We start from the raw sequence: 23320 nt of genomic DNA on the forward strand, positions 1-23320 counted from the left end.
ACGATTTAAAAATAATGTTTCGGTATTTTATGAAATCTGACATCACTATTATTGCATCGAATAACGTCTTAATTGATGGTTGTTCCATGCGATCGGTAGTTGGAGCTATTCCATTCAAGCTGGATCTGCAGTATAATGCGTATTTCGTAATGATGATGTGCATTTTAAATTCATTCTACTGTTGTTATGTTTGATCTTTGGAAAGGCTGATTTTTTATACGCAATGCGTTAAGATATGTTCGAAGTTACACATGGTGTATAGCGATTGCTAGCTATGTATTCAATATTTTTCTTGATATTAATTATATCGATATTAGTTTTCAATTGGCTAAGGAAGACATAATTTACGTTAACATTTTTTGTCGTGCTCGATATCTCATAGTATCAAAGCCAGATTTCGAATGCGATAATTGAGTCACTTTATGTAATTATGTTGATTAATGATTATGAAAATGATTCTAAATGCAAAGTTGTTGGTTAATTTATTCTATAATTATTAAAGCCATAACAATAACTCGTAGATAGTAGATTCATTTTGTTAATCTTAGTCAGCCAATAACGTTTTATAGTAGTAAAGACCTATCGCTACAAAAATATGAATAGAATGAATTGTATTTCCAAAATTGTTTATATAAGTATTATTTATACAAAGACAATAAATATTGTTATGACGTCAGCTAAATGCGACTTCTGCAAAAAGTACACTTTTTTCTAATAATTGCTTCCTTAATAACATCTACTATAGTTTGCACCTCATCATATTGGTATCGCCGAAAGAAATTGTCTTTTAAGGTAAGCAAAAGAGCTGTAAATGTAATAGGTCTCAAAGGAAGATACTCTCCTTTAATATTTCCAACGATTTACCTATATTAAGAATGATATTGACGCTAAACAACACAGTGAAAGATTGATGAGATACACTTCAGATAAAGACCTCATCATAGTATTATAATCAAGTATCGTAACATCTCGAGCTAAGTATTATCTTTAAATAGAATAGTGGATCCGAAGGTAAACTAGTTTATTCTCTATTAAGGACTAAGTTTCGGGCTATTTTAAAGAAATTGAACAGAGTCTTATTGAAAATTTTCATACTTCCTAATAGTTATTACGATTTATCATTGTTTGAAATTTAGCTCTTAGCACAGTAGAAAAGCAAACGAATTAACATTGATGTACACGTATCTACAGGTTTCCCTATTAAATTAAAATCTTTTACTAGAATTGCCAGGTAAAATTGACTCTCTAGCTAAGTCAATAACTGCTTTCAATCCACTAGTTTGCCGTCTTTTGTCTACAGTTTAAAAGCAGTTGGTCAGATCAGTTAATAGTTTTAAGCACATAGAAAAAAAAAAGATATCATGGAAATAATTCATACTTTTCCTGTCTCCAAATTGATCCGTTGTGGGTAGAACTAAGTCGTTAGCAGTTATAGAAATAAAAAATCCAAAGGGGATTATCCATAGGCAAACTGTAAAGTATGCCAACACCTACATTGTAAAATAGCGTTAATTCATTACAAGGCTAGATAATATTGCAGGCCTTGAGTTATAGCATAAATTTATATGTTAGCGATCGATTCGTTAACAATAACAGCCCTACAGCAAGTAATGTGGCGGTATGACTTAATAATGCCATAGTAAGATACTGTATAGATACAATCATTGAATGTAGATATTTAATTAATATACAGCACGAAATGAGCATTGTACGCGTACGTTACAATACCAGCGAAAAAATTTACATTTTGAGCTAATGCCAATAATAACCAAGTACAGTATAGTATTACATTACAAAGTTATTGTCTAGATTGCGAAACTTGCCTCACTAAATGGGTACCAAACAGTAGCGAAGTACCGAAATGCGAGAAAGTGATTAATTATTGCCATTACTAGAAGTGGTATCAAAAAATTGGGATAATTTTAGGTTAGGATAACAAATTAATTATTAACTCTAGATATCAAATAGTTTTTTCTGCCATAATCATAGTTAGTGAATATTCCATGGCGTTTATGACGACTGCAGAGCAATATAAGGTATTATATTGTTTCATTCGAGTTGATGAGAATCTCTGATCTTCTAACCTACTGTCATAATAAAGGGGAACGACGTCATTGCTATGGCCGGATAATCTTTCAAAACCATCAAGTGAACTAAATTTGCAAGTATTCCCATTGCACACACAAGTAATGGGAATGAATCGAAGAGCCAAAGACATACAAAAATCACTGTCGTAATCTAAGATTAAAAATAGGATAAATAATAGTTAATCATTCTTCCGCGTATCCCTGTACTTTCGATACTGATTTGCTCATAGGATCGTACACTTACCCAAATAAGATACCTAAAGACTTTCGACGCAGTTGTTGAGTATTCTTCTACGAGTTCACACAGATAGTATAAACCTGAAGCTTTAATTTAATAAGGATAGTTTCAGACTAAGTACAGTATATTATGATTATTAATAAAATGAATCCCTTCAAATATTTTTTAGCACCGCTGATGATCTCGTATAAGATTGTATAGCTGGGAAGAAGAGTATAAGAATGACTTGTACAGTAATGTACAATAACGCGTAAATACTACTAGAGACGATTTAGTTTAAAAATTAGATGCTTTTCAACCCAATCAATGACATCCGACAAGTCGATCTGGCAGAGTAGGTTATTGATTGTAAGTACGTATCGCCTACCCGTACTTTTAGTCTATTTTTAAAACGATAGTTATAAAGTGGCAAAATGGTCTCTTAGCTATATAGTAGTATATAGTACAATAATATTTTTTTCTTGTAGTAATTATTAAAATATAAGTTGGCATAAGAAGTAACTTTGGTTGTGTGATTGAATCGATCTAAAATTGAGGAGAATATATTCCTGTTGTATTCCTTTCATACATACGAAGTCAACTGTAATTGTTGTCATAATACAGTTAAGCTAAGCAAGATTGCATTGCAAATTATACCTACGTGGATTGAATCTGCAACCTGCTAAGCAATAAAAATTAAATCAAGCAATGCTATTGGTACTTGGCTAATGTTATGTTGTGACTTATATATTGGATTCTGTTTGGTGACTTTCGTTGTCACTGGTCAGAAGTGGTTGGCAGCGAGTTGATTAGTGTATTGAAATTACCTTTACCTAGAGCCCAATTCTCTATAGCATGGAGTGGTAGAAATATATATTAGGAATACAGTACGTCTTCACATCTCTCTTGATATACGTCGGTTGTATGAGGGGTCAAATTGAAGCAAGTTCATTGTCGAAAGTTCGAGATGGATTCTATTCTAGTACAACAACACTTATCATCATGTACTGTTTTGTAGAAGGGTTTCTTTCGTTTATGCTTACTCCACTTTCACCTACAGTCACTAACTATGCGTAGGAAACATACGAAAAAACACCTACAGGAAAAAACTGGCTGCACTAATTCTCAATCGTTGAGTTGTTGAAGGAGTCTATGTAAACGTAGAGGTTATCCAGTTTACAGTAAGTACATTCCTGGACTTTGAAAGTCAAGTTGTATTTGTAAAAGCGATATCGAGGACATTGCGTATTAAAATATTCACTTTGTATTTTACTTGCTGTTGGTCTTTGCTTATGATTGAAGTAATGGACCAATAAGATATCGCGAAACGGAGGTCTTGCCTTTTACTATCAAGGCTCAACATACGCTCTTCCCGATTCTTCAAAGCGTGGATTTATTTGAAGCAAATGAGTGATGATTTGTTCCATGTTGCGCTCCTACCGTGGATGACATTGATTCATCCACGTATCATGACTGAATTTGGATCAATATTGATGTCTAAATGTCAAGATTGTTTATCTCTTCATTCCTCATTTCATAGTATAGTGTAAAGTAAGCTAATCCATTACAGTATTCCAACTCTTCAAGTTGTCGTTGGTTGTTTCAAGCCATAAGTGATGGTTGAACCTGTGTGTTGACAGTGCAAGGCCAAGCCACAAACAGGACATGATAATACAACACAGGCCAGTGCACATCGTCAAGCATAGCTCAAACTGCTTCTTATTCATCAACACGTTAAGCATTTGGTGATTTCATTCACGACAAATTTTACCTAATGATAAGATGACAAATATGCCTTGCAAAGCTAAAGCTAGCCAGCTCAAGGAGTAGAGGAACCACGCCATGGTCTATCCGCTTGCCACTAACCCCTCGACCACCTTGGGTGTGTGGATCATCACCTTGGTACAGTACTCTACAGTACTGTATGCCAGCGTCTACAGTACGCCTTTTATCCGCTATACTGTACACTGTACACTGTACAGGGCCATGGACCAGTGAGATACTATACCGGTCAAGTCGAGTCCAGTGTCTGGCAGTCCATGCCTCGATGATATGGTATACTATACTATGGTGTAGTCCAAAAGCAATGGTGAATGACTGGGCATAAATCGACTACTCAGACTGAGAGTATTGTACAGTATACTTCCAGTAGTCATGATGGCACACAGTACTGTACTGTACACAATGGACTCCTCCTACAATACCTGGACTCGAAACTAGCCTTGGATGGACGGACTTTGCCTGTAAGATTACTGTTAGGCGGAAGATAGGAAATTACGTGCAGCATACAGTACACTGTACGCTTCCAGAAGTCATGATACAGTACACAACGAACTCCTCCAACAATACCTGGACTCCAAACTCTCCTTGGATGGACGGACTTTACTTACCAGAGAAGGCGGAAAATGGCGAAATGACCTGTACTGTACAGTACAGTGTACAGTACAGTAATCATGATACTGTACAGTACTGTACTGTACACTGTGTACACAATGGACTCCTCCAATAATACCTGGACCCCAAACTCTCCTTGGATGGACGGACTTTGCTTACAAGAGAAGGCGGAAAATGGCGAAATGACCTGTACACTCACAGTGTACAGTAGTCATGATACAGTACAGTACACAACGGACTCCTCCAACAATACCTGGACTCCAAACTCTCCTCGGATGGACGGATTTTGCTTACAAGAGAAGGCGGAAAATGGCGAAATGACCTGCACTGTACGCCTACTCTGTACACTCAGTGAGTGTACAGCAGTCACAAACGACTACCAGCCCATGCTGTCATACTGTATGTCATGGCTGTTTTCTTCTTCAATGCCATTTATGAATTTAAAAACATTGGATCATTTTAACATAGTTGAACCTTATTGTCAAAGTTAAATGGGCGATGGAAATTTTTTCTTTACAAGTCCCTATGGGTATTGCACTTTACATGGTATGGGAAATAGCTTTCAAAAGAAAAACTTTGTATCCAAAATACAACAAAATTCATTGCAATATGGACAGTCCACAATGAATGACACTGTACTATATCATGTCAAGTATCAGCGTCTTTAATTTCCTTTTAGATACTTGAACTGGGGAAAATACTACCACAACGAATGGGCTAATGCAGTAGTTGATACCGACATCCAACACATTGACTAATCTTTGACTTCACTGTACTGTATAGAAATGGTTGTATACTGTCCTGTAGATGGCAATATATTTCATGAGAACCTTTATTATATTAAGTACAGTAGACTACAGTAATTTTCGAACCATGAAAAATTTGCCAATAGGGCAGATCGGTAAAATAGATAAAAATATACAATAGTAAATCATTAGTTTACCCTATATATTAAAATAGCTTCTACCAAAATAATGCAGCTGGACTGTAAAGTAAATGGTACGCGAAGCTAGACCTGAGCGAAGTATTGCGAGCGAGGGATCAATTAGTAATTTCGAAAAAATAACTTATAGAATGGCAGTATCAAGCATCCGTAGACTGAAATAATGATGAAAGCAAATGTTAGCAACAGTAATTCGACGATATGGAGATTGACGTCTAAGGAGGTTTTACTCTTTCCATTTTTTTCTTCTCGTTCCAATGTCAGTATACAGTGCACTTTGCGTCAATACGTTATCGAAATGATTCGCTTCTGTTGGACTATCTACAACACAGTGGATAGTAGAATTGAATACGCGAAGTAAAGTAGACCGAGCGATGGAAATTTCAATCAATAGTTTTGGTATAAACTACTACATATAATTCACAGTACGGTAGTCCATGGCTTTGGCTATTTGACTATTGGAATAGTTTTTATAAAAATTTCAACAGATTTGAAAATAATGACTAAAATAGCAATGATATCACAGTTGTAACAACCGGTTGATACCAAACTGCTTTATTAAGCGTAGACGAAGCGATCAAATAGATATAAATTTCAATTGTAGCCATATACGCCTATCCTGTATCATGGACAAGTAGAAAGAAAACGATTGGGTTTCTTCTAGTATTCCTTGACCGTATACAGACAGTATGGGCCAGTGCAATACTTTTAACTTTTCAATTTACCACTGTCGCTTTCTAGCATTGCATCACGCCATGGCGTACTTTACACAATGATTGTACCATGAACTACTCAGTAGTCTGTGATTGTACTGTGGATAGTTTTCAATGAAATCGCAAATCCACCCCTTCAAAACTTGCGGCTTTCCACTTTAACCCTCAACGGCGGTGTAATGACCGAGTAATAGCCTTTTACTATTACTAGTGTGTCTACAGAATCTACGGTACACGTTCCTATTACTTCAAAGTCCTAACTCACAACGCATAAAGGTTTTTTTCTCGATGGTCCCAACATGACATCGCTGTGCGTATGGTGATATTACCACACTCATAGCATAAATCTTCATAAACTGGTAGACCAACAGGCTCGACGATTAATCACCAAATAATGGAACAAACTGCGGTACTTATATTTATGCTGTTATTCTTTGTCACAGTGTAAGACAGTATAATATTGTATTCTAAGTTGATGATATATTTAGTAATGTCTACCGTAGATGTTGTATTCAACATGCGATCGATATTCTCGTTACAGGCTTAAGTATTAAATATAGCTAGCTTAGTAACTGCAATCCTTCTGAAGAGGAGCGCTACAGAGCTCACACTAGAGCTGCACATGAAAGGTATAAACTATCCTGTATTTGAGATGCTAATGCTGAAGTGTGTAGTAAGTAAGGTGTTAAGACTGTAAGCGCGGAAAAGTATATAAGCGAGTAGTTTAGTATCGTAAGATAGTTCTTTCTCGTTAGAGATCCTCAGCTAATCGATTACGTTGTATCTTCGTAAACGAGGTTTTGTTCAATTAATCTTAATTTTCTAAAGTTTTGAAGATTCTTGATCTATCAACCTCACACACAGATACTTATCGAATCATAACACTTTCGAAATGTCTGTACAAGTAGTGCTTATTCTCTGTTATTCTCTGTCTTTGCGGTTAAAAATGAATGCTTTCTCTTGTTATGATAAAATATTATGTCGTCATAAATGAGTTGTAATGAAACATCCAATACTTTCTTCCATTAAAGTCAATGTATAGTTATAGTCTTGTTTTAGTTCATCAAAAGAAAAACTTGGTTTTTGTGGCATCGTGTTTAAAGTGATAGAATTTCTTGCGATGCAGAACCCAAAGTCGCACTGTCTTAGAGTGAGCGCAATAGTTTCAACTTACTGATGGCGGCCAGGTAAATTTTAATCTTAAATACCTATATGCGTAAAGTTTTAAATATACAATAAAATTATGAAATAGAGTAACATGGTTCGTTAAACGGTTATACGCTTAGATCGCTCGATAATTGGTAAATTACATATTCTGTTTCAACAGAAAGCGGTCGTTTCTCTGACTGAAGGAGGTAAGAGAGACATTTGGAAATACTACTAAAATACTGTACTTTACCACCAGATTAAGTTATAGGTGAGATTCTTAAGACATGCCGAGAATTTTTGACTGCGTTTGCTGTTGTAGTGTGGCCTGATATATTGATTAATATCAAACTAACGTAAATTATATTATACTTTAATAGATTTACTATTGCGAATTATAACTTAATACTATATAAATTAATTGTTGGTATCCTTACGTTGATGATTTTAGCCTATATACGAAACTTGTGTATGGTGATTATTCTGCACCTTTACTTAGCAGATATATTAAAAGCTTAATATAGAGATAGTTTCTATTGTTCACTTAGTACTATCCACAACATAGTTATAAGATTTAAAGAATCTTCTTTAAATAATAAATGGCGACGGTTTATATTGGTCGCGCCGTATAAATTGCCATGTAACGTTGAAGTTGATTATTCTGTACATTTACTTGGAAGATAAATTACAACCTTAACATAGAGATGAATACTACTGTTCACTTAGTACTACCCATATGATAGTTATAAGATTTAAAGAATGATATAGCCAAGAACTAGTTACTAAATCTAATCATACTCTGTTGCAATATAGCAATTCTTTATTATCTGCGATATATAAAATACTTTTGCAGTGTTGACGAATAATATCGACTGAATCCTTCGCAATTCTACATATGGAGCCCAGAATTTAGCTGTCACGAAAATTATTTTGTTAAGCAACCTGATCTCCAATTTTTTATGGAATCTCCTTTTCAATCAAAATATAGTTAGTATGTCTTATTTTTGTAGCAAACATTAATTTTTACGCTTTTTTAACTAGAATATACTGTAACTAATTTTGGAGGTGGTTACTAGATGATTAGAATTAGTAAATTCAATTATTATTCTTAGTCGATTTCTACGAGTATAATCAGCTAGCTTGTGACCGCATTTTTCATAAATGGAACAGTAATTCTTAATAAGATCTATCGATCTTATCGCTGTATCATTTAATGTTCATCCTATAAAGTTAATTCTAGTAGTACAAACGAGGGACATAAGTTTTTAAATGTGATACATTTAAAAAAAATTGGGGGGATTGGCATCGGAAATTTTTCATATTGTGTGCAATATATAACTATGTAAGAACTGTTAAAGAACACGGCAGTACCAAATGTGACTGAGGAGAAACTTCGCTATAGTGTTTGTACGATATTGATTACCAGTAATGCAGTATTTGTTACTTTTAACGGTTATAGTTTGCTCTACTATTTCGCTCCCATATACGTTCTTACTTTCATACGTGGTGTATGCAATTTGCTGTGAAATAAAATTTTTACGTATTATCATGGCATAAATCAGCTTTACCACAAGGTTATACGTAAAATCAAATTTCTAAATTTCTCAAGCTTTCGGGATTTACTATCCCTTAACTACTCACAAGAACTTAGACGTGCTTGCTTCTACGTTCCAAAACTAGAGAACTGATCTTACAATGATCTGTGGGCTTAAATACCTTTCGGCAACGGCTAACATTGATGAATCATCTTAATCATATTTATCAATGTGAACATTTACTGACTAATTTCAACTAATCATAAATTACAGTTACATGAGCTTGTACTGTCTTCAATTACTGTATAAGAATTGTATTACAGTACAACATATAATTTACTGTGGTACTATACATTATAACTTCAGTGATTCCTAGTGTAAGCAACTAATTGTAATCACCGTATATAAAATTATAATTTGCTAAATTTAGTCATTTAATTCTTCACGGTAGTTTGCACCATTACACAGCAGAACGCTTACCCTAATTTTACGGCTGTTTATATCCGTGACAGGCATATAAATAAAAATTTCTATTAGAGAACCTAGAATTTACTGATAGTACAGTAAGCTAAAAAAATTTAAAGTACAGTAATGTGAATATCTGTAAGCTGCAAATGTTATCATTACCTGTCATCAATGAGTTTCTATAAAACATCTTGAGCCTTCGAGGATTTTATTTTATGACATTGGCATTTAGCCGAGTTTACGAATATATGCCGTATATTATGTAATCTTTGGATATCTAATGTAAATTATGTTCATTGACATTTCATGTCCAGTCATAATTAAACTGTTTCCGTAACTTTAGCCACGATTAAAAATTGTCAATATTAGATTATCAGATTAAATTACTGCACATTATACCCCGTCAGTTTATGAAAATTTCTTAGAATGTTTGACTGAAACTGTCGTACTGATGTATATAAAAAAATTTCGAAATTAAACCCATTCTCGTGCACGACAGTTTCAACTAAGTATTCTAAGAACTTTCCCAGCTTATTAACGGAGTTTACGGTATAGGCAAAAGCTACAGTTATTCTGACTCAGAATTTTTATGATTAATCGTATTAGATGCAAACTTATCTATAAAATCTGAGGCTTTTAATGGAGATTTTATTTTTAATGTAGATGCTATAGTGCAGTCCCTCAAACAGCTTCAATTAAGGACATTAGATTATGCAAGAAAGTTTAAGATGCATATTAGATGTATGCATGTAATAGTAGATATTGCTTAAAGCACATATTCTAATCTTTACACTGTTATGTTTACATTTTATATAAATCGCCGATTCTTTTATAGTAAGCTAAGTGGATAGACTGAAGATAGATAGACCTTGGTAAATTAATAGGCGAGCTAATCTGTCATAGCTACGCTCACACAAGGAATAAAACTTTTATTATAATACTTTTAAGATACATACTTTATTTGCTTGAGATACAAAATTACTTTTAGCGTCCAATTTTGTGCAGGTTGTTGTCTTTAAAGAAACCAATTCGAAGAAATTAATAAGCACGTACATAAAAGTTTTCTCCTCTTAATTTTGAATCCAATACGGTAATTAAGATAAGAATTTCTATTAAGATGCCATAATATTTTTTATTACTACAAGTTGACTTTTTGGTCGTAAATATTACGCATTGCTGGTGAACATTTTACAGTAAAAATTTGTAGAAATAATACATTAGTATCTGTAAATGAGAAAATTCATGTTAATAGGTTAGCTGGATACATTACAATGTATTCCAATACAGTAGGAAACTAATACCGAAAATTTGTACTAAGATATTATAAGTTAACCAAGATATTTATGAAGATAAAGTCATTAGTAACTATTACAGCATTATATTTACGACATTTCTGTAAAAGTCAGTAGCGGAATGGGTCTGTCTTATGATGTCTAGATACATTACAGTGGCTTAAAATAATATCAAATATAACCTAACAATAATACAAAATTTTATGATTTTAAACAATATTTTTTTAAATGATTCGAAAGGGATTACTATCAACTTCATGATTGCTATAAAGTATTCGATTTCATGCTATTTGTGTTCAATTTAAAATCAAGTTATTCAATTCTAAGAACAAGATTTATGCCCTTACCTGCAGTCTAAATATAAACTATATTTTTTCTTCTTTACTATTGATAGTGAATACGAGTATACTACTTAATAGTATTACTTAAAACTAAACAGTTTGACGTTTTACTACGTAGCGAACTTTTAATAATGGCGCTTTAGTTTTGGATTGTACCTGATTTTTCTCCTAAAGGATAGGGTTCTAAATCATAGAAAATCAATCAGTCAAATGCACTTACGATCAAGGTCTAATGCGATGATTTATTTAGTAAACAAATAGTGTTATTTACCAACAGATAAATTTTATTTATCACGGTTGATGGATTTTGCAGGATGCGTTATTTCTATTTCTTTCGTGAAAGTCTGAAATGGGACCGCATTGTGATGCATTTACCTTACAGTATTAATAAGAAGTGGAATTTCATTAGGGTATCACTCACCTATTATAAATAAGTGGTAGTCCTTTTAAAAGTCCAATGTCTAAATTTTTTTTCTTATTCTACTGAAAGGAGATTTACGTACCCTTTTTTTTTTAAGGAGCGTTGATGCTGCATACGATTTTCTTTGAAGCCTATTTTGCGATTAGAATGAGAGAAATCTGACCCTTAGGTACTGTACAATATTAAAATTGACGATACGGTAACGTCAACTGGAACCGTTAGGGTGGTTTACATAAAGATTTAAACATGATATCATGTGGATATAGATATTTTAAAGAATATCCAGATACTCCTAATGTAGTCATTTTCAAAACGATACATGTGCTAATGTCAGATTTTGATAAGTTCATATTTTGTTCCCCAACACACTGTAGGACAAAATGCTATTGTATGTATTTTGTGAGCCAATGATTTAATCTAAAAGGAAGTCTTTTTACTAAAATACTTACGCATACTCGACATAAAAGTAGTATCTGGAAATAGTATTAATTATGAAATGATGTATAGACTTCTTTCTCTAAAATCTGTCTAATATCTGTAGAGTGTCATTTCTTTTATCGATGATCTAATTGGCTATTGGAAGTAGTAGCTATTGTGCTTATCATTAATATGCTAGCATGCTAGCCACAGTTGGTCCTTTTTATTTCTCATTAGCATTAAATTAGCTGTAGACATCATTGTACTAATGCGGACTTTGATTTGTTTGTTTAATGCATTACATGTAAAGTGAACAATATGAACGTGATTAGGAGGAATATACTACTCTTTTGAATGCGCCACAAATTAGCTAATTTGCTTTCTTCATCAGAAATATAATTTCCTTCAGATTCAGCAGACTATGTCAGCTCCAAGTGAAATTAGATATTCAATATTTTAATTAAATTTATTTGGATTTATGTGATTGAAATTAATATTAATCTCGTAGCCGAAAAGTATCCGTGATGATGAAACTTTAGATTGGAGCAAAAATAATTCGCTTTTTACTAGTTATAATTACTTATAGCCAATTTTTTTATAGAAGGGCTAAGTAATTGATTAGCCTAGTGGTGAAACTCAACGGTTTGTGAACGCTACTTATAATACAGTAAGTAAAGGAATAGTTATTTATAACGTAAATGAAGTACTAGCGTTTAAAAGGATATTTTTATGACTGAATATAAAATAATTTCTTGTATATTAGAATACTACGCTTACTTAGAGTTTATAAAGTTGTTTATTATGTATTTCATTAATACAAATCTATTAATTATAATCTTTAGTAAAGCATTATCTCTATTGTCATTTAGATTTTTTTCAAGCCCCTTCAGCGGATTAAAGTATGGAATCACGTTATGAATAAATGAGCAAGCAAGCATTTTGAATTAAGCCAGAAAAGTAGGTGGATGAATAAAGGTCTGGATTGAAAAGCTTTATTTTATGGTTATTAATACTGATTGTACTTGTGATAATAACAACGGTAAAGAAAAAAATAGACCATGATGTATTAATAAGATTCTAGTTACCCTTGCAATTCAATGAATGCGCCTATTACTATAAAAGTTTATTTTAGCTTCATGCAATACGTTACCCTCACAGAGATGCTTTTAGTTCGTCAACAACATGTGATTATAGTCGCCCAAATTAGATATTGTGAGCAAAGCGGTGGTTTAGTAATTCCATAACAGCAAGATGAACGCTAGTACCAATATTACTTGATCATCAACTCTATCGAAATGACGTCACCTATGCTAATAAAGTGTAGTAAAATTAATTCTACTCATGTAATTAAGCATTGTATTCACTGAAAGTCTCAAGGGAATCCTTATTATTAGATAGGCTTATTCATAACTATTGCTATATACATGTGGCGGTATTAAAAAGGTGAATTTAATATAATGTTATAATAATCTTAAAATGAAAATACAGGATATATAGAGTATAAAGGTACCATGTCGATGTTATCACGAATGGATGATGTGCAAACGATGAAATACTTCAAGGTATAGTATCGAACACCTGCAGGCCAACATTTTGTCGATATGAAGTGAAAACAGACTCTGACATCGACATCACTGTAGGTGGAGTTAATTTACGAGAAATGGATGATTCTATTCTGCTGTAAAAACATAAAACAATGCTGTATAGGAGTGCATTTGTGTCATATCGCATCAATGCTGATAACATCTACATCAAATAGTGCAAAAATAGTAATCATAACACGGCCAAAGAAAGAGACTTTATAGGCTTATTTGACCATCATTTTGCTAGATATAGCGATGAAAATGATATTAAAAGTTAGCTGAGGTACTAGGTTGTCTCCATTTGGTCAAGCTTGCTATCAGTGTATTTATAACGGAGGTGGATAATATGATCGAGATGACGTTGATACATTCATTGCTCAATATTGGATAGTAGAATAGTTTGAACTCAATTATGGTAGAGTTTGGATAGTTGTTGGGTAATATTGTAATCATCTTTATTGTAAATATGTATTCAAATCTTACAATGCTGCTATATATTAATTCGATAGGTGGATACAATGATTGCAAAGTAGTGTGTGACGAAACTGAATACAAAAAAATATTACTTGGTCACATGTTGAAATTAAACCACAACTAGCCCACGTTGCTTAGTTTAGATACTGTACACTTGGCTGGTTGCTATGATATGGCACCATTCTATATACAGTCTACTTGTCGATAGAGTATACGCATAAATGATCACAATTATACAGTGAGAATAGTATAAGAAGTGATATTTATTTGCCTACTATGCATGAAAGCTGGCATTCCGAATACTTTTCAATCAGACTACATTATATTAACTGACGAATTTTCTACTTTGACCACTAAAATTACTGTGATTCAAGCAAGTCTAAATTAAACACTTTCATTTGTACGTTTCGAATGAATTAGAGATAGAAGTGGAGTGCTGAACACCACACTAGGATTTATTTGTACTTTATTTGTTATTTTTTTAACTCAATAAACGATCTGATTTGTAATTACTTTCGTTACAGTTTTCAACGAGACAGCGCTTGAATCGGCTATTTGAATCATCAATGAAGATTTGAAAGTACTGTAAGTCTATGACGGCCAATAATTCATCCGATCATCCTACTAGAGAGATCCATTTTAAATTGATGTTGAGCCAAAGAAATCGCAAGAATGCCATCTGTAAGATTGATTCATCCAGCATGAATCAGGACGATAGCCATGGTAATCAGTATAATCAGTATGGTTACACACTGAATCAAGATCCATCTCGTATTGTCCAACAAAATTATCAACAGGATCAAACATTAACAAAAAAGAAGTTAACCAACTTCTCTGTCGACTACATTCTTCATGAATTAAATAGTCATTGTGGCCGTAAGAAAGACGATCTGAAAAAATATACACATCAAAGTTTCGCAGGCGATATTTCGAACTATAGCAGCAGATTGAATCATATGAAGAATATATATTACCCAAACAGCCAGGCTCTCGGTCAGTTCTTGAATACTACAACAGCACCCAATTTCGTCTTCTCCAACCAACTTAAAGCCCGTTATGATACCCAGATTACATCTTTAGACCTGAAGCCATCAGTCATTAATTTACAATCGAAAATGTTACGACAAAATCTAATCGATCCGGTACCATCTAGTCACTCGAAGAAGATTGTGGATGAAAATAAGACCAAAGGATTGCTTGACGAACATGATAGACTTACGCGTAGTGGACGTGATATTAATGGACCGCATGCGGTGAATTCTTCATCCACTTCGAAACGTTTGAATCATAGCTTTCATCAACGTTATCCATGCAAAATATGTCAGAAATCTTTTGCCAATCCTCACTGTTTATCACGGCACATACGAATTCATACTGGTGAAAAGCCTTATCAATGTAATATTTGTAAAAAGGCTTTTAATCAATCATTTCACTTAACTATCCATAAGCGATTACACACTGGCGATTTAAGATATCAATGTAACATTTGCTGTCGACGTTTTGTTCAAAGTAATGATCTCAAGAAGCATTACAGAACTCATACTGGTGAGAAACCGTATCATTGCAGTTATTGTCAAAAATGTTTCGCCGATGCTAGCCAACTAAAAAAACACATGCGGATTCACACTGGCGAAAAGCCCTACAGGTGTATCGTATGTCAGCGTCGTTTTACGCAATCTGGAGCTTTAAAAAAGCACTCTCATATTCATCAGTGAATATTAGTAGTTATTCGTAATTCGTTTCCGTTTTACCATCTTTCTTTGGTGCTGTTTTCTCTCTCTCTCTCTCTCTCTCTCTCTTGCCATTCTATTACTATTACTATTATAGTCGTTTAAAATACTATGTCATACCTTTTATAGGACCTTTATCTTACGAACTAGGTCTGAAGATAAAAAAGTCCTTTTTTTCGGTGGCGTATTACTATGCGAATTTAGAATATTTCTTAATCATTTAAATGAAAACTTATATTTAGCCAATAATCTTACTATAAATGTTGATCACTTTGAAACAAAAATTAAGCATTCAGTGTCACAGTGTTATGGGTGTTTCTGTTTTTCTACACATTACTTCAGTGTTATTGTGCGTAATTAGCAATTGGAGTGGCCTTTAAGCTAGATATATTATCTATTCTATTCGACTTTTTAGCCTTCTTCACTTTCAATTCTGGTAATATAGGTGACATTAATTCGTGATGATTGCCGATACCTTTCTACCAGTGAATTATACGTACAATTGTGTCAAATTGAAGTACATGGTTATTCGTAGTAGAACCGTAAAATCCAAGTTGGATTTCAATCCTCTAAATCATATGGATTATTTATTGGATTCGAAATGATTTCATTATCATACTTATTCCTCTGTTATATAGCGTTTAGAAATTTAGTATAGCTGAAAAATTTTTAGAGAAAATGTCGCAATCTGATGTCAAGTAGAATATTGTAAACATCAATTGGGTCGAATGTGTGTAAAAATGCGCTCAGATGCATCAATTATATTATTACACTTGTCAAATCGAGTGCTCATCGATATTGATTTATTAGGTTGAATACTTTGAGACCTGATATCAATATATTGAAAGATCAAAATGTACTGTATATTGTATTAAGTGTAGAAAAATTGTATAGAATCAGTAGTCTTTCAAAGACAATTAATTTAACAGATGACATAGTTTACGACAAATGCTGCTGTTAACATCTTTCTCAGAGGAGCTGTTGCTTTTCCACAAAGGCAAATAAAGATTTAATGATTGAATAGGTTTACAACCTTCAGAAAATGAACTTGATCATAGTAAATTATTAGTATGTATTCTGATCTGGTGATCAACAGCTTATTAATCTGTTTGCTATCAAAATTAAATGTACAACAATGGTTAATCGTAGGAATATCTTCTATGGTTAAATCATCGCACAACATGGATACCCGCATGATTAATTGTAATTGTTTCGGCAAGTGTAATTATAATAATGTACTAGTTATATTCTATTAATATATAAACTGAAATTGTATAGCATAGCGCAAAATCTTCACTTAGGCTGTCAGCAAGAAGATATACATATAGACTTGCACGATAGAGGTTATCTTGTGAAAATTTTAGTGTCGAAGAATAAAAATTTTTCCACAGAAAGTGCTTTATTTGAATTTTATTTTTATTGATTTTGTATTTGGAGAAGTTTACAGCCTTAATTAGAGTCTTTCAAAAATTTAGTATAACAAGTTTATATTGCGTATACTATTTCTTATAAATTTGTATCTCTTTTTATTGCAGAATATATCATAATGTGTTGAAATGGTACGATAAAGATTAACAATGTGTGAACTACTGTAGAAAAATTCTCGTTATAGCGTTATCCTAGGTTAGTTGTTCATTCAAGTTTACTTATCTCTAGATAACAGATTGCATTTAATTACTTTAGTCTACGGTATGATATCTGCTCTTTATGCCGTTTTTACAACACCAATGCAATGGAGAAACTGCTTCCAATTGTAGCTAATCACAAAGACGTATCTTGAATCTAAACTAAATGCTGTTTATTTTTAAAAGTCATTCATTTATTTGCATATAGGATTTTATTCGCAAGCATCGATAGAAGAATGTGATAATATACAGTACATATTGATTAATGTTAATAAGCAAAGTCAGCGTTGATCCGTTTTCTTGAAATTTAGAGATGAACAACGATATTCTACATTGTAAAACATGTTAGATCACGGACATTTCACAAAATAGATAATAATCACGAGTAGAAATTGGCAAGCTTTATTCTTAACTAGATACCTAACCACCTTGCATACCTTCTTCAATAATGCACTATATTCTATGATTAAAGTTCTAAGCCAATTGAAATGTCTTATAATTATCCTACTGTCACAATATGATTTTAAAGAAGCATTATAAAGGTGATGGTTATGGAAACAAGGCTTAAATATCGATTTAGATTTTGCAGAGTGATCTAAAGTATCGTTGCTAAATATAATTACAGAAATAAAGCTTCAGATCAATTTAGATTATTGTAGTATGATCTAAACTACCGATAGAAAAGGTAATAAAAAAATGAGGCTTAAGTATCGATATAGATTATCATCTATCTAGAAAGCTGAGATTGAATTTCTCTTGTTTGATTACCAATATAGATAGCTAAATTTTTTTCGATAATTTTGCCAGATTATGGTGCGCATGTAGCTCAGAAGTCAAATCATGCATCAAAAGGAACTTTTCCAGCCAATATACTTATATTTGAAATAATAGAGGCTAATTTTTCTCCTTAAAGGTGCTGTCTTATTCGCTGATTGTTTTGTATGCACCCTTATCATCAACGCCACAAGAGATCGTATTTGATAATAGTATACAATCGCTCGATTGATTCAGCCACTAGTAATTTTCGGCTTAATTGTCGTATAGTTCCATTCTAGTATCCCTTTTTATAAATAAAGCGGCTCACCTATTAGATCTTCGAACTGAAAAATTTGTTGTTAGGTAAAAGAACTTGGCGAGTATCATGAATAATTAACGAATTTTATTGGTTAAGATGTATAGCTAAACTAATAAGTTGGAGCAATTTATACTGTAAGGTATGTTTTAAAAAGTGCTGTATGCAAGCATGTAAAAGTTCGTGTTTTATTGGCCATTCATGCCGGTCTCAGAATCTTAAAATTTGTTTATAGCTTATTGGACAGTCTTCTACGAAGTCATTTCGTGTGTACTGCATCTACAAGATTGCACTAATGTAATAATTCCTAATACTGATAAACTTCTATGGTAGTAGCGACAAAAATTGAAATTACAAATCCATAATAATTTATGAAATTGCAGTACAACTAAAGAGGTTTCGTGCACATCCTGAGAAAACGGTTCAGGATGACGATTTTACTAATTACCCTAGCGCCAGTAATTACTGCTTAATAATATAAAGCATCGCGACAAGAACAAAAGTCTTGCGTTCTGCGTAGCACTAGTACTACTTTTAGATAAAATCTATTGAGATTTGAAAGAATAAAATGGCTAGAAATCAATATTATTTTGAACAAGAAACAGATTTAACTTCTAGTTCAGTAAGAACTTACGCTAACTTTGGCAGATTTTATGATCGATTTTATTAGTAGCTTCGCTTACTTGTGTAGTGACAGAAAACTCAACATGGCACCGTTTGAAGCAATCTCTTACTCCAGTAAAATCTCCTATTATGTCTATGCATATCGTACTATTATATGATCTTTATCAAGCTATTAATTTTGTTTACTCAAATAATAATATTCAACATAAATTAAAAATACCCTTTACGTAGTAGATAGCACTTAAACAGCATTAATTAAACTTTTTACGGTATAAAATACGAATAATTGTATTGTTGCTTGGATATAGATTTAGTAACGCTAATTACAATTTTTTACTCGAGGCAAAGTAGGTCATTGGAAACAATCTGACCTTATTATACTAGTTATAAAATGTTAACATCCAATACGTTCGTATTTGCGCCAATCTTTTTATGTTTATCCCTTATTCATTATATTCAATTAATTAATATGCAGTATGCTGCAATAATTACAGAAATTAGTAGAGTGATATTATAAAGTACTTTTTTAAAGTACAGAATTACGAGGCTAAATTCAAAATCATCTTGACGTTGGCAAAAAATGAATTAATTAACAGTGTGTTATCATTAAGGAAGACTTTATTCAAGTTCTGAAATATTTAGATTTTGTGAGCGGAATTGATATTAGATCTGAAATAAAAATGTTGAACTAATTTATATCTTATTGTGAAATATCATTTTTTACTCATTTTATCTTCATTTTAGCTATGATATTAATCATTTATCGCTATGGTATAGTTTCATCTAATATTTCCTTGGCTCGATATTAGCATTTTATAAGTTATGATGTTGTACGATACTTTGGGCATGATAGTGATTTTTTTCTTCTAATTTATAAACTTTCAACATACGTTTATTTACGTAATATTTTCGCATTTATTTCTTATTAAAATGCTAACTCATGGTTTAATAAAAATGAATCGTTACCGCGACGTATCTACTTAAGCCACTTTTATTATAAGTTATCATCGCAAAAATTTCATTATTACCGAAGAAGAAAAGACGAGGATAAATGTAAATTACAATGGGCGAATTTTAACAAATTTTCTAGAACTAATGTGTGCTGCAAATAAATTATTTATTAATGAAATTCCTATCATGTTAAAAGGTATAAATAAAAGTTAGTTGGTTTATTTCGGCCAATTTGTAACGATTTTGTGTATCTTTTTTTATGTATTTTAATCATATACGATTACATCAAAAATTAACATGAAATTTCAATTGAGCATTTTCTTTATTAAAATTGACTGGATATCACTGAGAAAGCACTCAACTGACTTGAAATTTTCCGCTCTTTTAAAACTGCCATTTTAATATTGCAGATAATTGTTTAATAACCGCATTGTAGAGCTGAATGATCGTTGTGAGGAATATTAATGCAACATTGTATATTAATCATGTTAAACTAGATCAATTCAATGCATAATCAAATCAAAAATAAAGATCGGCAGTCGCTATATCAAGCTTATAAAATATAAGTCACGTACTCATATGATGCTCAAGATGTTAAGCCTGACTGTATTTACTTTGATAAATAATTTACTAACATTCACACATTTAGTAGTATTAGTACTTCTTCTAGTACTTTATAGTTATACAAATGAAGTTACTATGTAAATTGCGATGAGGTTATAATCACAAATTAGAACCATTTGCTCTCAGATAGATTGCTGTTAGCTATTTAAATTTATAAATGTACAACATTGTAAACACAGTGCCTTTCTATTTCATAAGTAAGGGCCTTGTTGTACTTTAGTTAAAGAGATTAACTGCTATTTGCTTCGTAATCATTCCAAGCTTATCGTTGATTAATTTTTAAACATAGTTACTTTCAATATAGAGTGCAGTGCATTTCATGAAATTAATGATCGTGTAAATAAATAAATAATTCCTAGTAAGCTCTGCTACACGCGTATTTACAATTCATAATGTTTAATACTTAAGATCAGACAAAGAGCTGTTATATCAACTATTTGATCAACTAAACATTAACTTAATACCGAATAGAGTTCGAGAATACGAATTTGGAATAAGATTTTTCTTGTTCTATCAGCTAAAGATTAATGTGTCATCGTTGCTTTTAAATATCAAAGAATTCTAAATATTATATAGTGTACGGAGCTATGTAGATGAGCTTGTGTGAATAGTTTTTTATTATAAACAGTAATAATGTAAGAGCATTAGATGCATACAACGACTTCTTTCTCTTTTTTTAAAGCGCGTCCTTGACATGATACCGATGCTCGGATTGCCTCTTACCGGTAATCATAATTATGATAACTTACAGTAGGATAACTCCTTCATCATTTAGTCAGGACATTTCTAGTGGTTAATATTGGTCAGGCGTTGATGCAGAAATTGTAAATGTTGAATTTAACACGAATAAACTAGCCTTGCCGTACATGTAGAGAGAAATGTAAATTCCGTCATTGTCATGGTTATGTTCGCGCGAGCAAAAATTGACGTTGTGAACTGATTGGAAAGAAAGATGTCAATACTGATCACTAGTAGCTTTTATGACGTTAACTCATCAGATTTGCAGTTAGTAGTTACCAGTTATCGGCAATCATAAGTAATTAAAATTGTTTGAGAAGTCTAAGCACCATCGTGTGCGCTGTTTGATTTAGTTACGTTCAGTAGTGAGACCCATCGTGACCTAAATCGTCTCAGTTAGACCGCAAGGTCAAATAATATTCAACGTCGTTTTGGATCATTACTTGATCTCAAATATAGAGTAACCCAGGCCTAGCAGACATCGGTCAGGTATTGATTATTTGCGTAGAAGTAGTCTAATTAGTATATTAGTCGGAGTACCTCGAGAATTTCCCGCATCTGCGGATGAAATAGTTCTTATACAATACGTTAAAAATACTGAATGGTAACAGGATATCACTCGAATAAATTTTTAGTCCTAATATTTTCGCTAGTTACTATTAGGGAAAGCGAGAAAATTGTGAATGTTAGAAAGGACACCATTACTAATCCTATTCTTGAGATACAGGAATGAAGAAACTTCTTAATAGCTTAATACCAACCATAACTACTTTTATTGGTCTACCAGCAATTACTTTTTATCGAACAGAAATTGGAGACTAAGTATACGCCAAAATAGTACTTACATTACAAAACTCGTACTTTTTATTGTAAGTTAGCTGGCTGATGTATCTCCTCGATCGATAGATACAGATCTACTACTCCATAAATGTATTTCAACATGAAAAAGCGTTAAATCTATCCAATTCAAATGTTAAAATTACTAACAAAACTTATTCGTTTGCACAATCCTGCTTAGACTACGAGCACTTTTAAGCTAAAGTGTCTTGGCTAGTGTTTTAACAAATACGTTAAGACCTACTTCAATCATTTGATGATGTACAAGAATTTAAATACCTTGAAATAAAGAAGATCTAAGGTAAAAAAAAATCGTAAAGAAAAGACATTGAACAGAAACTACTCAACTAAAACTTCTCCCTGAAAAGGCGTAATTAAAAAATTTCCACTAAAAATACATGTATTGTCAGTATCGGGGGGGGGGGGGGATTACGTTAGCTATGGCTTTGAGGGAGAATTTTTACTTGAGTAGTCCCTGTAGTGAACTAGAGGGGATAGATTAAGAACCGAAACTATGATCTATTGACTAAAATAGTAAAACCTAGAAACGCAATCGTGCTTGGATTCTCTTTATCATTAGCAAAGGAAACGAAATAATGGAGCACAAATGATTAAAACATTAGCGAATTATACTAGTTTAGATAACTCGCCTTGACTGAAGTCATGAACGAGGCTATTGAACCGTCAGCCCTAGACTTCAAAATATTTATGTTGGCTAGCTACTTTTTTAGCTTATGTTTTTATGATCGAAGTACGCTTTTGGAGATTTTTCAATTCAAACCGGCTAAGATTAACTCGGTTACTCTGCTCAACTTGCTGAATAATATAATAAATAAACTCAATTTACGATTATGCATAGTAAACAGTACAGGTATGTGTAAATAGATACGCGCGTTGATTGCTTTATAAAAACTGCAAAGGAAGCTCACCAAACTTACATTATCGTTTATGATATTTCATTAAAGGCAAGGTTTCTTGTCCACAATTTCAATGTATTATCTATCTGGTTGTTAGCTACTGCTATGCATGAGACTTATTACGCGTATGACTTTAATGTTAGAGTTAGCAAGATCTAAAACTGGGAGAAGATC

The 23320-nt window shown here is 32.6% G+C and overlaps 2 protein-coding genes across 2 annotated transcripts; one reads left to right on the plus strand and one right to left on the minus strand.

Annotated features, from left to right (window-relative positions):
- Nucleotides 1-1205: 1205 nt before the first annotated feature.
- Nucleotides 1206-4148, minus strand: TRIADDRAFT_31392 (uncharacterized protein; the record flags this gene model as incomplete). The annotated part of the gene is made up of 7 exons (XM_002116767.1): nucleotides 1206-1287; nucleotides 1342-1490; nucleotides 1745-1752; nucleotides 1829-1891; nucleotides 2085-2238; nucleotides 2332-2411; nucleotides 4076-4148. The coding sequence occupies 7 exons, from the start codon at nucleotides 4146-4148 to the stop codon at nucleotides 1206-1208; spliced, it is 609 nt and encodes a 202-aa protein (XP_002116803.1).
- Nucleotides 4149-15353: 11205 nt separating this feature from the next.
- TRIADDRAFT_8204 (uncharacterized protein) lies at nucleotides 15354-15737 on the plus strand (the record flags this gene model as incomplete). The annotated part of the gene is made up of 1 exon (XM_002116699.1): nucleotides 15354-15737. A coding segment is annotated over one exon (384 nt), but the record flags the coding sequence as incomplete, so codon positions are not given.
- Between the last annotated feature and the right edge of the window lie 7583 nt (nucleotides 15738-23320).

This window comes from Trichoplax adhaerens, genomic scaffold (genome assembly GCF_000150275.1).
Source record: "Trichoplax adhaerens TRIADscaffold_17 genomic scaffold, whole genome shotgun sequence".
NCBI lineage: Eukaryota > Metazoa > Placozoa > Uniplacotomia > Trichoplacea > Trichoplacidae > Trichoplax > Trichoplax adhaerens.